This window comes from Sus scrofa, chromosome 17 (genome assembly GCF_054392235.1).
Source record: "Sus scrofa isolate SSC_HxYL_T2T_F1_AM1 chromosome 17, Sscrofa_HxYL_maternal_Yorkshire_Landrace_v2.0, whole genome shotgun sequence".
NCBI classification, from domain to species: Eukaryota; Metazoa; Chordata; class Mammalia; order Artiodactyla; family Suidae; genus Sus; species Sus scrofa.
The window spans coordinates 26,874,408-26,891,269 of record NC_139399.1 but is presented as its reverse complement, the minus strand read 5'-3'; the positions used below and the strand labels follow the sequence as shown (position 1 = coordinate 26,891,269).

Genomic DNA, 16,862 nt, shown 5'->3' with positions numbered 1-16,862 from the left:
CAACCAAACTCTAAGGCTAAACGTTTTCTTGAAAGAAAATTGCTAAAAGTACAAGCAGTGGATTTCACCACCAGGCCTAGGTTAACTAATGAAATAAAACTCAAATGTTCTTTCTCTGGTGCCGCCAGTTCAAACACCTCCTTTGAGCTCTGGGGCAGGTAGTAGCCGTTGTGCTGGAATGGCTCTTTTTTCTTCCAGACTCTTTCAGGGAGTTCCTTGTTTCTTGGCCTGTTGCCTGGGTTATGATTTGTGCCCTCCCTGCTTAAAATGTTCCAATAATTATTTCTTTTTCAGAAGACTGGATGACATGCTGGGGTTGTCCTCAGGGAAGAGCACACCCTGAACACAGATCACTCAGAGAGGGGCCCTCGACAGGCCATGTTCTACCACCTTCTCGGGAGGTTCCATGCTCTGCAGTCTACACCTACTGGATGAGCAGAATATGCTCCGCTGCAGTTAGTATTGTGCTGGGCTCCCTCCTCTGTAGAATCCTGGATTGGAATCATCTTCGGCAGGAAAAAAAACCAGGAGGGAAGAGGAAGGGACAGCCGTGGGCAGGGCCATGTTCCTGGTGGAGGTGGTGAGGCTGGGATCCCAGGAAGGGAACAGGTTTCCAAGAAGAGTCTGAATCATCATCTGCATCCAGGGCCATGCATGGCAAGACTTAGCTTCATGACCCAAAATGGTGCCATGAAATAGAGCTGTCTCTCAATGAGCCTTGCCCTATCAGCGGGGAAGAGAGCCCTGGGGAAGGACAGAATGAGCTGGGAGAAACCACTCAATAATCTGCTTTTTTTCTTTTTTTTTTTTTTGATGACTCCTACACTTTGGGAATACACATGATTTTCCTTGTTACTAGGGAGGTACTACTTCAAAGGACCACCCTTTGAAGGTATGTTGAGCAGGAAATAAAGATATATTTGATGAGTGGCCTTTGAATATTGTTTGTTCCCTATTTTCGAAGGAGCCTGGAAAGAAAATCTACTATAGGGGTCCTCCAAAATAAGTCACTGCTATGATTCATTAGGTGACATTTCAGCAGCCCCACTGGAGACAACAGTGGGTGATCCTGCAAAGGAAAAGCACCTGTTTTGAAATGTAAACTGCCTGTGAAGCCTTCCAAATGGGAAGCTGGACTCTCTGGCCACTGAGTTCCCCTTAGGTTCTGGTCTGTCCTGATTTTAAACCAGATTTTAGAGGTGGGGGCAGGGACAGGGACATGCGTGCGCTACAGAGCAAGAACAAGCCTCTGCCCTGTCTTCCCCTGAAGTTGGTCCACATTACACAGCCACATCCTGCAACTCTTGGGGTAAGTCCACGGCCACCCTGCTTAACATCCATGTGCTTAAGAACCTGGGAACAGGAGTTCCCATTGTGGTGCATCGGAAACGAATCTGACTAGAAACCATGAGGTTGCGGGTTCGATCCCTGGCCTCACTCAGTGGGTCAAGGATCCAGCGTTGCCATGAGCTGTGGTGCAGGCCAAAGACACAGCTTGGATCTGGCATGGCTGTGGCGTAGACTGGAGGCTACAGCTCCGATTAGACCCATAGCCTGGGAACCTCCATATGCCGTGGGTGTGGCCCCAAAAAGACAAAAAAAAAAAAAAAAAAAAGAAGAAGAAGCTGGGAAGAGAGTGACTCATACACTGAACCCAGGTGCTTCACAAGTGTCAGGAAGCATGAGGGGGTGCGTGTCCACATGAGGGGCCCTGCTGGTGCATCAGAGGCCACGATGGCCAGGCTGGAAGAAACAGACACTCCATTTAACTCAGTGGTTCTTGAACTTGGCCAGGTTTCAGAATCAGCCAGAGTTTCTCATTCCATAGGTCTCAGGCCCTGCATTTCTAACATATTTTCAGATAACGATGCTGGTGCCACAAGCAGACCATGTGGACCATCAGCCTGTTCCTTCACAGCTGTCCTACGCAGGGTGAGGGGCAGGAGGCTCGCTGTACCCCAAGTGATTGGTGGCAACGTGCCACCGTCTTTACATGGCCTATTGTACGATCTGCACAGGGATGTGACAAGGAGACTCATGTTTTGCTTCTGTGGGGTGGTTTTTTTTTTTTTTTTTTTTTTGCTTTTTAGGGCTGCATCTGTGGCATATGGAAGTTCCCAGGCTAGGGGTTGAATCCAAGCTGCAGCTGCCTGCCTATGCCACAGCCATAGTAACGTGAGATCCAAGCTGTGTCTGCGACCAATGCCACAGCTCATGGCAACGCCAGATCCTTAACCCACTGACTGAGGCCAGCGACTAAACCCGAATCCTCGTGGATACTAGTCAGGTTCATAACCCACTAAGCTACAATGAGAACTCCCATGATTTGTTTCTTTATGGAGCTCTTTCATGAATGCCCTGCTGCCAACAAAGTGAATGGCTATTTAATCACTAAAATAAGTTTCTGAAGATGGAAAATGTGATGAGAAAGATCAATGCTATCAGAACAAGCACATGGGCTCCTGGAGGTGACCGCTTTAAAAGCCAACAAAGGTATATACCTTCTTAAGATCATTCCAATTCCTTCAAAGCCTCAGCATCTATACACATTTTTCACCGGCCTGGCCACCATCTCCTCAGCAATCAATCTGCAGTCTTCTCCAGCAAGTCTGCAATCCTCTCCAGCGGTCTTTCTCATGCTGCTTTCTTTTCTTGGTTGGGCTGCCTTGAATCGGAGCTCATCTTTCAGGGTTTGTGGCTGAGCGGGTTTGCTCTGCCTGCCCTGGCTTATTTTTCATAAGCTGTCTGGAGGAGAGATTTTCCAAAACATGCAACTCTGCATTAGAGTTGCTTTCTGCCAAGTCTTGTTTCAAGAGTAACCCTGGATCTGACAGCTCTGAAGCTGACAGGGCCCTGACGGCTTTGCTTCCCACCCCCCACCCCCCCACTCTTATTTCTCTTGGGACTAATGGATCACTTGCAAGAGAAACTCTCCTGCGGTGGTCGGAGTCCTCAGCCGCCGAGCCCCTCGTGGACTCTGTTTTGGAGCCATGGATGCTGACTCACAGCTACAGACCGGCTCCCGCGTAGAAGCCCTGTCTCCAGCCGCGCCCGGGGTGAGGTCTGCGCTGGCTGCTGGCGGAGAGGATCTGGTGGGGTCTCAGCAGCTTTTTCCAGCTGTGGAACGGGAAGCCCCTGGTGGTTCTCGGCTGCCTCCTCTGTGGACCCTTAGCTTGTCCCGTGGGATCCAGGGGATGGGACGAGGTCTGAGTGTTCCCCTCTTCTTTGCGCCCTCTGCAATCACGGAGTCACCAGATGTTCCCACGATGTCCTCATAGCCGCAGGATTTGCTCACGACGCTTTGTGTTTCAGTTCGGTTCACACTAAGACAAAGAAAGATAGGTTTTTATTTTTTTTTAATTTTTTGGTTTAGAAAACTGTAAGGGCCTGGTTTCCTCCATATTCCCCTGGTCACACTTCCTACACTTGGAGGAGGGGGACTGCTCTACCTTCTGCCCCCCCTCTTGGCCCCCTGGCCAATCTGGGAACATCCTCAAGTGCATGTTTACATGCAGAGGGTCAGGCAGGGCTGTCCCATTTTGCAATAGGCTGGGGTACACTCTGTTTATCAATCACTGAGTTATCAATGGAGTTACGACGGAGTTCCTACTTTAACCAAAGAAGAGAGGCATTCATGTCAGATATTTAAGATCAATACTTCCTGCATTTGATAAATTGTTTTTTTTCTCCAGAAGTAAGTGCTCAAGTACATCTAAAGCACAGGCTATGTGTGCGTCTGTGTGCGTATAGCATATGCTTATGTACATACACACACACACCCCCGACAGACAATGCAAACTTCACTCTAAATATAAAATCCACTTGGAGGGTCAGGACAGACATTAGGCCCTGGAGATTTGGGCTCTGACATATAGCTGCAGCTTTGTGAATGGTTACAAGTTTCTTAAACCGGCAAACTCAAAACACCGAGGTTGAGATATTTCTTTTGGCTAAGCTTTAGTCTGGACTCCAATACATATATTCATGTTCTTACTGTCGCTCTCAGGGGCCTGAGGATTTTCATAATGACATGAGGGTCAGAATAAGCACCTGAGGAAAGAAGCGTAATTTTTCAGATCTGCCTGGAGTTGCTCGGAAAGTTGTACAAAACACCATCAGCAGGTGCTTTTCATCTTCAAAGTGCCTGTCATTAATTACTCCTTGCAACACACCTGTGAAGCAAGGCTTTCCTCCCCGTTGTCCAGAAAGCGAGAAAAATCTGGAAGGCGGAGGAGCCAGTCTGTGACTTTGGGTAGGCTCAGCGCCACAGCGGCTTTCGTGGTTGAGGTCTATGCACTTGTGCTGAATTGCGGACCCCGTGTTAGGTACCCATCCGTCCAGACAGCTGGAAAGCAGCACAAGGAGACAACATGGGACCTACATTTCTTGCAGGGCCCTCCTCTTGCACTCTGCACCGGGAGGAAGTGGCCTCTCTGCACACTCGGTGAAATCCTCTGTCACTCCTTGGACGGCTCTTCCCATCTGTTTCAAAAGATGACAAAGGTTCAATCAGAAATCTATCCATCCAAGAGGAGAAAACACAAGTCTACTCTGAACACCTTGGTGAACAGATTTAGTTCAGTCAGGTCTGGATGAAACTGTGCAGTATTAGCTTATTGTCATTTATCTTTCTAGAACTTTAGGGTGAATTGTCCCTTCTCTGGGACTCCCAGCACATGTTTCATACGTGAACTTGTGCCACCCATGTGTGAGACGGTGATGGAAAGGATGGTGATTCCAAGTCATCTCAGCCAGTACCTGATCGCCTTATGGCCCTGACTTTGATGAAGCCCAGGTCCAGGTGCCAGGCAGCCACGTGTCTGGGGGGCCTGGCCTTCCAGAGGGACCCCGTGGCACAGTGCTCTGCACCCCAATCAGCCTTAGAATTTTCTGCATTTTCTCTCTTTACAAAAATAAAGAATATGGCCTTTGTGAGACTCAAGATAGCATCAAGAATTAAGTCTTTCACAACTGGTATTTTGAAAACTGAAGTTTGTAATTCCTGGTTGCTATAAACTGGGAGTTTTTTTCTTAAACCAACAATACTAACCTGGTTTTAGATTACTCTTAGGGCATCTGTCTATCCATCCTTATATGTGCCCAGGGAAGCTTCATAACGAAGTAATTATAAAACTTAAAACCTTCCCAGCTATCACCAGTACTGACCCATTTCTTACTTTTGCAATTGTTTCCTTTTTGTTAGTACTGAGATAATTCAGACAAGGTGTTAAGTGCATTTTCTGGTACATTTCTAAGTAGTCTCCATTAGATTCCATAGTAAAATGTTGCTGCCACCAGGAACAGTGTTGGTAAGACAAAGTCCTTGCTTTAGACTTAGACTGGAATAGAGGATGACCGCCCCAGAGAGCCTGGCACACGGCAGCCATCAGTATGATGCCCGGGTGTCCCACAGAGGGATGCTGTGAGCTTTGTCCAATCACTGCCCTGCGCCACTGAGTACCAGCCTTTAGCTCTCACTAACTGTGCCCATGGTTTCTGACCTGGACCAATATCACCCAGAGTCATATCCAGTTACAACCTATGTTAGTTTGAAGAGTTAGTGAACAGAATACAATGTTTTACTGGATTATACTGCATGTGGATACTTTTTACTTAAGACTTACTTTTTCTTTTCCCCTGAGACTTACTAGTTGATCAAAAAGAGCTAGTTTAAAAGTTAAATGACAGACAGAGAGAGGTTGAGATTTATGTGTGAAACACTTCTAAACATGCCCTGTAAGTATAGTAGATTTTCCCCTTACAACCACACCCTGTAAGTGCTGTATTTTCAGAGCTGAACAATTAACATAAGGAGCATGAGTCAGGCTTTGAACAACTCTGTGGGAACCAGAAAGCCTTTTGCTATTAGGAATGATGTAAATTCCCCAAGGCTGGAAGAAGTCCACAATGGAGGGAGACAGGGTCATAAATAACAACAATGGATACTGCACAGACCACATAACGTATGAGGCCGTGATAGCAATACTCTTCAAATCTCATATTTGACTCGACCACTGCCTTGCTTTCTATATTTTTCAAACTAACTTTAAAGCGCACTCTGTATTTCCTCTAAGAACTTCAAAAACACCTCTGAAAAAAACAAAAACAAAACAAAAAACAGGACAATCCACTCTTATCCCAAATTCCTCTGACAACAAATAATGGGAAAAAAGGTTTTTTGGAAAACAAAACAAAACGAGTGTCAGAATGACAGAAGGAAACATCCAGTTCAAATAGTGCAAAACCTGTGACTTTTTTTTTTAAAGGGAGAGAGGGAGAGAAAGAAAGAAAAGCGAGGCAGGGTCTCCTACTTACAAATTAAAACCACATTTGGCAATTTGTTGAAGGAGGCGTATTTACATTTGTATGAAGACTGGGTGGGCATGGGGGTGGGGGGGAGATTAGACTCCTTCAGCCCTTGAACTGTCAGATCTCATTAGAAATCTCTCCTTCTTACATTTCTAGGGTCAATTTGCTCCCTTCTGTCACTAGACCGCAGCCTGGGGGGTGGGGGTGGGGTGGGGCATAAGTATTCCAGAGGAAGCAGCTATCACCTGGGAATTGGATTTCCCAAGGGACTTGTCCTGATTACTAATGGCTTCTCACATGTGGCATCAAAATGCAACTGTGGCTTATCCAGAAGCGAACCTCTGAAGGCTGAGAAGGTGGCAAATGCCTGAGGGTGGAGGAGGGGGGCTTACCCTGATGATGCTGCTGCTTTCCAGATTCTGCCGTGACTAATGACCCTGACATCTTCTGCCAAGAATACAGACAAACCCAGCAGATCCCAAAAGGCTCCCGGCAGGCCCTCCACAGTCCAGGAGAGCACCCATGGGGCCTCGGTGTTTCAGAAACAGGTTAACCTGGAAGGTTGCTTTGGGCCACCATCAATCACCAGTGATTCCTCACAACCTGGAAGCTAGCTCTGAGTCTAGCTAAGGAATAAAACCCTGCAACTATCATTCCCTGGTCACCTCTCACCCCATTTATTTATTTAGCTTAGGTAATACTTTGAGGATTTTCTATTTTAAAAGCTTCCACCTGTAAAGTTGTCTATGTGCGCAGTTCCAGGGGAAAGCCAGACAAAAGGGGGGCAAGGACAATGGCTCCAAAAGTCTCATCAGTGGATTGAGCGGCCCGGAAGGTGCCCAGAGCAGGGGGTCAGGTCTGCCTTCATCCCTAGGGAGGCTCTGGAGACCAATGGATGCTTCCTAAGTTGAGGACAGCCAAAGCCCACGCGCCCCAGTACTGGGCCAGTTATTAGGGAAACCGCCCCCCTTGGCCAGGTACCATGAACCGGGAGAATTGGAGAGGGGCCGAACTGGAGAAGACCAACCACCCGGAGTCCCTGGTACTGGTGTCCATCTCAGCTGAGAGCCACATGTGCCACCAGGAAGGAACCTTGAGTCTGACTAAATATGGGGCAAGCAAGACGACTGGCCAGAGACAACCTGGAAACTGACCCCACTCCCATAAAAAAGGAGACCTCGAGCCACATGGCAGAGCAGTTCTTCCTGGTTCCCTTACCCTGCTGCTCTTCCCAGATTCCCCTTCCCAATAAAGTCTTTTGCTCTGTCAGCACATGCGTCTCCCTGGACAATTCATTCCCAAGTGTTAGACAAAAGCCCACTCTCCGGCCCTGGAAGGCGTCCCACTTCCTGCAACATCCTGAGGAGGCTGGGCAGGTGAGTGTTTGAGTGTGATGATGGGGGAGGGGGGATTACCCCCAATTCTGTGGTCTGACCTGGGGAACATATTTTAAATTCCTAGACAGAAAAGATTACAAAGAGAGTACCCACCACACTGAGCTGGACTGAAATGTAGTTAGACATGGGAGTTCCCATTGTGCTCAGCAGGTTAAGAACCTGACTAGCATCCATGAGGATGTGGGTTCGATCCCTGGCCCTGCTCGGTGGGTTAAGGACCTGGCGTTGCCACAAGCTGAAGTGTAGGTTGCAGATATGCAGATGTGGCTCAGATCTGGCGTTGTTGCTGTGGATGTAGTGTAGGCTAGTAGCTGCCGTTCCTATTTGACCTCCTAGCCCAGGAACTTCCATACGCCGCAGGCGTGGCCCTAAAAAGAAAAAAAAAAAATGTAGTTAGAAATACTGGTGGGAGTTCTCGTGGCTCAGCAGAAACGAATCTGACTAGTATCCATGAGGACTCAGGTTCAATCCCTGACCCCCTCAGTGGGTTAAGGATCTGGTGTTGCTGTGAGGTGTGGTATAGGTTGCAGATGTGGCTCGGCTCTGGCTTTGCTGTGGCTGTGGTCTAGGCTGGCAACTGTAGCTCTGATTCGACCCCTAGATTGGGAACTTCCATATGCATCGGGTGTAGCACTAAAAAAAAAAAAAAAAAAAAAAAAGAAGGAAAAGAAAAGACAGAAATACTGGTGGATGTTCAAGTGACAAAACAAGTTGCAAGTTGAAATCATGCATAGATCAAGGGCCACTCCATGGCAACATACCAAGACTACTTTTGAACAGAACACTGTTGGATTAGCGAGGGATGGGGAGTGAAGGTGGCCTAAAAAGGCATTAAAAATACCTGCTCCTAAGTTTACATCCTCCTCAAGGAGTCCATATAACCCAGTGAGCCTCCCAATGCCTCGTGGGAAGACTGGCTATTATCAGAGGCACTGAGGGAGCTTTTCAAAAACAAAGATTTCTGGCCCTGGAAGTTCTGATTCATAAGATCTGGGGTGGGGCTCGGAGATCTATATTTAGGTTCCCAGGTGATTCAAGTACTGTTGATAAACATGAAACAACACAGAGTAGAGCAACAGACACACAAATGGAACCTGGCACCTTGAGGTAGCAGCCGGCAGAGGGTGGGTCCAGGGAGGCCAGGCCTCAGAATCACCTGGGGAGCTTGTTCACCATGTGCAGGCTTCTACCCCAGGATCGGCTGCATTTGGGTCTCTGGGGGGTGGGGTCAGGGCAGGTGCATTGGTGCATTTCTTTCTTTTCTCTCTCTCTCTCTCTCTCTTTTTTTTTTTTTTTTTTTTTTTTTGCGTTTTTAAGGCCACCCCTGTAGCTTATGGAAGTTCCCAGGCTAGGGGCTGAATCAGAGCTGCAGCTGCCAGCCTACACCACAGCCACAGCAACCACTGGATCCGAGCTGCATCTGTGACCTATACCTCAGCTTGTGGCAATGTTGGATCTTCAAACACGTGAGTGAGGTTAGGGCTTGAACACATGTCCTCATGGACACCATGTTGGGCTCTTAACCTATTGAGCCACAATGGGAAGTCCAGGGCACGTGCACTCAGGTCAAGCTCCCCAGTGATTCTGATACCCAGCGGAGCTCCTAAACTTCTGTCTTAAAGGGGCATGGAACTATAAAGACTGAGCAGATCATCCGATCAGGCACCATGGAACCCTGAGCCAGGCATTGTTTGAGGTCCTAGCAGAAAAGTACATGGACCCACAGAGAGTCTACGTTCTTGCTCTCATGGAGTCTCCATCCCAGTGCGGAAGATCACAGACAAACACACAAGGTCAGGTGGTGATGATGTTAGGGATAAATAAATATCTAAAGGGCTGCTGGAGTGCAGTTAGAGCCACTGGTCAGGGAAACCGTGGTAGGTGATGAGGTGAGCTTTGCCTAGAGATATGAGTGGAGGAGAAGCCCAAAGAGAGGAGCATTTCAAACCAGGGGAAGGGGTCAGGGAGCAGGGAAGAAGAGCGTGCATGTACGTGTGTATGTGCGCTGGTGACGTTAAGACCCACTGGAAAATTCCAAGAAAAAAAGTGACTTGCTATTTTCTCTATTTCTTTGTTTGGCAGCCTCACCTGTGGCATATGGAAGTTTCTGGTCTAGGCAGAAACTGTATCATAGTCACAGCAGTACCAGATTCAAGCCGCATCTGCGACCTACACTGCAGCTTGCAGCAACGCTGGATCCTTTTTTTTTTTGGTCTTTTTGTCTTTTTGTCTTTTTGTTGTTGTTGTTGTTGCTATTTCTTGGGCCGCTCCCCCGGCATATGGAGGTTCCCAGGCTAGGGGTCGAATCGGAGCTGTAGCCACCGGCCTACGCCAGAGCCACAGCAACTCGGGATCCGAGCCGCGTCTGCAACCTACACCACAGCTCACGGCAACGCCGGATCGTTAACCCGCTGAGCAAGGGCAGGGACTGAACCCGCAACCTCATGGTTCCTAGTCGGATTCGTTAACCACTGCGCCACGACAGGAACTCCTGGATCCTTAACCTACTGAGCGAGGCCAGGGATTGAACCTGCATCTTCATGGAGGCAACTGCTGGGTCCTTAACCTGCTGGGCCACAAGGGGGACTCTTAACTTGGTATTTTAAAAGGATCACCTTGGGTATAACAGAAGGACAAGGTGGAAACAGAGAGATCAGTGATGAGGCTACTGAGATGGTCCCTTCATGAGGGACAGATCCTGGAGGAGGAGGCGGTGGTAAGAAGTGGTTAGATTGGAAATATAATTTGAGGGGAGACCCAACAGAGTGAGCTGATGGATTGGATATAAAGAGGAAGAGGAAGCAGAAAAGTGGAGGATAACTCCTAGACCTGTGGTTTAAATAACTGGGTGAAGGAAGTTACCCTTTACCAACACAGGAAGTACTGGAGGAGGGGCAGGTGTGGGGAAGTGAAACCAAGCAATCTGTTTTAGGAATGTAAGCATTAAGAGTTGCCCTGGACAGGGAGTTCCCATTGTGGCACAGGAGAAACGAATCCGACTAGTATCCATGAGGACTCGAGTTTGATCCCTGGCCTCGATTAGTGGGCTGGGGATCCAGCATCGCCATGAGCTGTGGTGTAGGTCCCAGGTGCAGTTTGGATCTGGGTGGTTGTGGCTTAGGCCGGCAGCTGCAGCTCCTATTCCGATTTGACCCCTAGCTTGGGAACTTCCATATGCCACAGGTTCAGCCATAAAAAGCAAAAAAAAAAAAAAAAAAAAAAAAAAGAAAAAAGAAAGAAAGAAAGGAAAAGAGTTGCTCTGGATATCTAAAGTGTTGAGCAGGCAGTAAGAAGATATGGATTCCAGGAAGAGAGAATTCTGTCTGCAGACACAGACGCAGCTGGGGAGTCCACAGAGATGGTAATTTAAAGGCATGTGTCTGGATAAGCTCCAGGAGGTAGTGCAATTGGATGAGAAAAAAGAAGCTGAGATGATGAGGGTGATTCAGGAAGGAAGACCATGAGGGAATAGTTAGGAAAGAGAAAAGTCAAGGTCACATCATGTTCCTGGAAGAAAGAGCTTCAGTAAAAGGGATGACCCTGTCAAATGCTGCCTTAGTGAGAACTGACCAGTAGATGGTAACTTGACAAGAGTGGTTTTCGGTGATGCACCGAGACCCAGGCGTACCTGGAATGGGCTCAAGAGTGAAGCGGAGGCAGAGTGGAGACCAGGACTCTCCAGTGGAAATATAACCCACACTGTACAGGTAACTTTACATCTTCTAAAGACCCATGAATAAGTAATAGGAAACTGGTGACACCAAATTTCAAGACTATATTATTTAACCCCAAATGTTACCTTTATAACATATAATCAACATAAACGATTGAGAGAATTTATATTTCTGTACGGCCTGTGAAATCTGGTGCAGATTTTATACTTCTTGGTATGCCATTTCCGACTCACCATCCTTCAAGTGCTTCCTAGCCAGATGTGGCCACTGGCCACAGTCCTGGCCAGCAGAAGGGCAGGCAGCACTTCCAAAGAGTTTTGCAGTTAAAGGGGAGCAGAGAAAAGGGGTTCCAGCTGGACTGGAGGATTGGTGGTTAATGGCTGGCAAGATGGTGATGACTCTGGAATAGACATACTGGGTGGGATGTGATCAGTCCCTCTGTGCCAACCTCCACCTGAGGGCCAGCCCTGTTTCAGAAGCTCTGCAAGTTATTCATCAGTGTTCCCCTCCAAACAGATTGGGGAGGCTGGGGGTTCTGTTACTATCACGGGCCATTCGTGGACCAGCAGTGTGAATGCAATCCCACTACTCATCTGACAGCAGGGCTTCTGCTGGGAATGGTTGCTGTCGCCTCCTGGGTGGGGCTCCAGTCTATCAGTGTCAGTCTAGGGGGGGCAGCTCCTTGGGCCCCCAATATCAGGGCAACCCTGTGCGAGTGCCAGTATCACAGCTCACCCTGGCCACATTGCCTGGCCTCAGCATGGCGCACGGGTCCTCCTCCAGCCCCAGGTGGAAGGTGTGCCAGAAGCTACCCCGCCAAACTTGTTTCCAGGATTGCAGAACATCCTGCCAGATGTGAAGGCAACAGAAGGAAAAGGGGCAAAAAAAGATCCTCAAGGCTGTTAGGATTTTTCGCCCAGCAGTACTTCACGCAGTAATACGGTATTCTCAGTCTTTATCTTTTGAGATTTGGATCTATTTTCTCACAGTTTATATATGAATTTCTTCCGATTCTGTATTATCTACTCCCAAATGAAAATAATTAGTTACCCGACCAGGAGATTTTCTAGGTAATTCACAGAATATCAGAATACACAGCCTTCGGTCACACGTGATATCACTGCATCTGAATTCCTCGTGACCACATCTGCTGAGATCAGTATACCCAGAATTGATCAGGATGGTTTAATGGTCCTGGGATGAGAGGTGGAGCACAGAGGCAGGGGATGGAGGCCAAGGAATGGCACTCCTTGGTGGCTTGTCCCACAGCCAGTTTCTTAAGCCCCTCATAGTTGGTTCATGATTGTTTGGGGAATTTAAATGCAGTAAGATGTGTGAAACACAATTTGGAAGCTGGAAAGCATTGCACACATTTCTTTTTTTTCTTTTGGGCTTTTGTCTTTTATTTTAGAGCTGCACCCATGGCACATGGAGGTTCCCAGGCTGGGGGTTGAATTGGAGTTGCAGCCACCGGCCTATGCCACAGCCATAGCAATATCAAATATGACCTGCGTCTTCAACCTACACCACAGCTCATGGCAACACTGGATCCTTAACCCACTGAGCAAGGCCAGGGATCAAACCCGCATCCTCCTGGATACTAGTCGGGTTCGATCCCTGGCTCGAATGAACCATGATGGGAACTCCCTGCATACATTTCTTTGACATTGTTGGGAAAGAAATCCTGATGCCTGCACAGACCACATGGGTTTATAAGAAGGCAAAGGATGCTTTGTGTTTATAGGAAACTCACACAACTGAAGCCCTTTCCCCACATCTCACTGGAGCCTCACTGAGTAGGTGGCAGAGAGGTAGTGTCCTAGTTGACAAAACGAGACCCAGAGACTGTCCTGGGTCACACGTTTAGCTAGGGGCAGGACCAAGGCAGAAAGCCTGGTCTGTGTGCAGCGCTCTTCCCCCAGTGCCCAGTGAGTCACCTGCCATCCAAGTCAGAGACAGAGATGGAGGAAGAGCAAAGGACACTGAGCTGGAAGTCGGTAGGTCCAGTTCCCCCCTCAATCACTATCTCACTGTGGCATCTGGACAAGCCACTCATCTTCTCTGAACATCAGTTTCCTTATCTATTTAAAAAAATGCTGAGAGTTCCTGTTGTGGCTCGGTGGTTAATAAACCTGACTAGTATCCATGAGGCTGTGGGTTGGATCCCTGGCCTCGCTCAGTGGGTTAAGGATCTGGCGTTGCCATGAGCTGTGGTGTAGGTCACAGATGTGGCTTGGATTCTGTGTTGCTGGGGCTGTGGTGTAGGCCAGTGGCTGCAGCTCCAATTCTATCCCTAGCCTGGGAACTTCCATATGCCACAGGTTCAGCCCTAAAAAAACAAAAAAATTTAAAAAAGAATAAATAAAAATTAAAAAAATGCATGGGGGGGGGATGATAATAACTATGTGGTGGGCATGCACCAGTTTCCTGGAAACGATACACAGATTTTCTTCCAGGGAATCATGTCCCCACTGTGCATCCAATGGCCATGCATTTCAGAGGCCTTGTCTCCAAGCCCACCTCCAGGAGTGGGCCTGTGACCTGGGCCAGGCCAACCGGGTACAGGAGTTAGGAGTGTCACAGAGATGCTTAGGCTGTAGGGGCTGGAGCCGCCAGGACCAACCACCACACACTGGCTGAGAATAGAGCCAATGGTATAAGGCAGAGCTGGCAGAGGGTGAAAAACAGGCCTGAGGAAATTCTTTGTGTCTCTGATCAACACACCTGAAGTCTGGGCTTTTTAAGGCACCTGAGCCCAAAAGTTTCCCTTTTTCTCTAAGCCATTTAGAGTCGGCCTTCCTGTCCCTTGAAAACTAAAAGGCTCAAGGCTGAAGTACCCATCATGGCTCAATGGTAACAAACCTAACTGGTATCCATAAGGACGTGGATTCAATCCCTGGCCTTGTTCAGTGGGTTAAAGGATCCGCTGTTGCCATGAGCTGTGGTATAGGTCACAGATGCAGCTCAGATTTGGAGTTGCTGTGGCTATGGTGTAGGTTGGCAGCTGCAGCTCTGATTTGACTCCTGTCCTGGGAACTTTAGTATGTTGTGGGTGCGGCTCTAAAAAGACAAAAAAAAAAAAAAAAGGTTCAAGACTGATACCATCTCTCAGGTTTGTTTCACTGAACGAGTTATTGTATAATGACAGCTTTCTGAAAACTATAAAAGCCTTTTATAAACAATAAAAGCAGAGCAGAGGTAATATATTATCAACTTACTGGGGGGAGACAAATAATATATTACAAGGAAAAGCTGGAACTACTTTCAGTTCTTCTGACTTTACAGTAATAAGGCAAAAAGGAAAGTTATCCTTATGCTTCAGTGTGATGCCTAACGACTTTCAGGAGCCTGGGCACGGTGACCTGTGACTCGACACAAAAGCAGCCCAAGTACAGCATGAGTACGACAACCCTCCAGTCTCAGACTGAGATGCGAGGAGCACCTGCGGAAGCCATGCGTCTTAAAATGAGGAAGAGGTTACTCCAAATTTCACTTCTAAGACTTTCTTAAATTATTCGTTAAGGATGTGAAAAGGACAAAACAGGAGGGGGGGGGACAGAGTAATAATGAATAAATAAAAGAAAGTACAGGGACAATACGTGTGTGTTGACTCAAAGGAGCTGAAGGGAAAAGACATAAATGAAAAGGACAGGACTGCCTCAGGAATCCCACCGTGAACTGAAGGGTTTTTCTCTACAGATGAGAACTTTGGAGGACGTCTGAACTGAGATACCTCGGACAAAGTGCTCGGCATGGGGACCAGTCCTCTTGAGCTGCTCAGCAGGCAGACATGACACAAACACCCAAGAGGTCACATCATCTGCCCGAGTCTCACAGTGAAAGGCAAGCCTTCTGCCTCACAAGGGTCCTCTGCCCCGGAGTCCCTCCATTTCTCTGCCCTCCCAAGAAAGGCTAAGGGGAAGTCGAATTCAGCCTTGAGGAAGATGCTGCCACTTGAGATAACCTAGGGTTGTTTAAAAGAGTAATTTTTAAACAGTTTTAATTTCTTCTGAATTGACGACTATGAAACTATCTTGTGCAGATCTAGGGAAGTACCAATAAGACAGCCGCAAAGAATGTTAACCTGAAAATGAAATCGGAGTTCCCATCGTGGCACAGCAGAAACGAATCCGACTAGGAACCACGAGGTTGAGGGTTCGATCCCTGGCCTCGCTCAGCGGGTTAAGCATCTGGCGTTGCTGTGAGCTGTGGTGTAGGTCACAGATGAGACTCGGATCTGGCATAGCTGTGGCTGTGGCATAGACCAGAGGCTGCAGCTCTGATTAGACCCCTAGCCGGGGAACCTCCATATGCCAAGGGTGCAGCCTTAAAAAGAAAAAAAAGAAAAAGAAAAGAAAATGACATCAGTGGAGAGAAAGAAATCAAGGAAGTGATCTTGCAGGAAGTACACACTTCAAAGGGATTTTCCAGTTGACATTGACCTAACAGTCAAGAACCTAAAAATAAATCCTCAACAACCTTAGGCCCCGGACTTGAGTCTCTGGTACCATACAAGTGTGACAAAACTTGGACGCTTTAAGGAATTTGTAGGTTTGGGATCAGTGCTTCTTGAGAAGGGAGGGCTAAATAACAAGGTACTACTGTAGAGCACAGGAAATTATATGCAATATCCTGAGATAAACCATAATGGAAAAGAATAAAAAAAAGGAATATATATACATACATGTATAATTGGATCACTGTGCACCAGAAACTAATATTGTAAACCAACTATGCAGCAATTAAAACAAATTTTTTTAAAAGAGAAAAAAAAAAAAAAAAGAAAGAATGGAGGGCACCCCTTGACCACTCTGAGAATTGAATGGAAGGAATTTCACTGTGGCCATAAAAATGTAAAAATATATACAACTTTATTTTATTGTGTTTTTAGGGCCACACCCATGGCATAAGGAAGTTCCCAGGCTACGGGTCGAACTGGAGCTGCAGCTGCAGGCCTACACCACAGCCACAGCAAACTGAGTCTCCGAGCCTCATCTTCGACCTATGCTACAACTCGTGGCAATGCCAGATCTTTTTCTGTTTTGTTTTGCTTCTTAGGGCCACACTCATGGCATATGTAAGTTCCAAGGCTAGGGGTTGAGTCGGAGCTACAGCTGCTGGCCTATGCCACAGATACAGCAACTCGAGATTCAAGCCACATCTGCCAAATACACCACAACTCACATCAATGCCAGATCCTTAACCCGTTGATTGAGGCCAGGGATCAAACTCGCATCCTCATGGACACTAGCTGGATTCGTTTCCACTGTGCCACAACAGGAACTCCCACAATGCTAGATCTTTAATCCACTGATCGAGGCAAGGGATCAAACCCATGTTGTCATGGATACTAGTCAGGTTCTTAACACACTGAGCCACAATGGTAACTCAAAAAATATACATACAACTTTAAAAAAATTTTCAAGTAATTCATGAATCATATGTTAATAATGCCCAGTTTAAAAGCAGAGGGAAATATCTG

General features: G+C 47.4%; 1 protein-coding gene across 1 annotated transcript in view; it reads right to left on the bottom strand.

Annotated features, from left to right (window-relative positions):
• Nucleotides 1-282: 282 nt before the first annotated feature.
• SLX4IP (SLX4 interacting protein) overlaps nt 283-16,862 on the bottom strand; it is a 211,837-nt gene continuing 195,257 nt past the window's right edge. The window contains 6 exon segments of the mRNA XM_021078052.2: nt 283-2,959; nt 2,962-3,027; nt 3,030-3,165; nt 3,168-3,205; nt 3,208-3,323; nt 4,382-4,482. Of these exon segments, the coding sequence (XP_020933711.2) occupies nt 2,577-2,959; nt 2,962-3,027; nt 3,030-3,165; nt 3,168-3,205; nt 3,208-3,323; nt 4,382-4,482 (840 nt within the window). The 3' untranslated portion in view covers nt 283-2,576.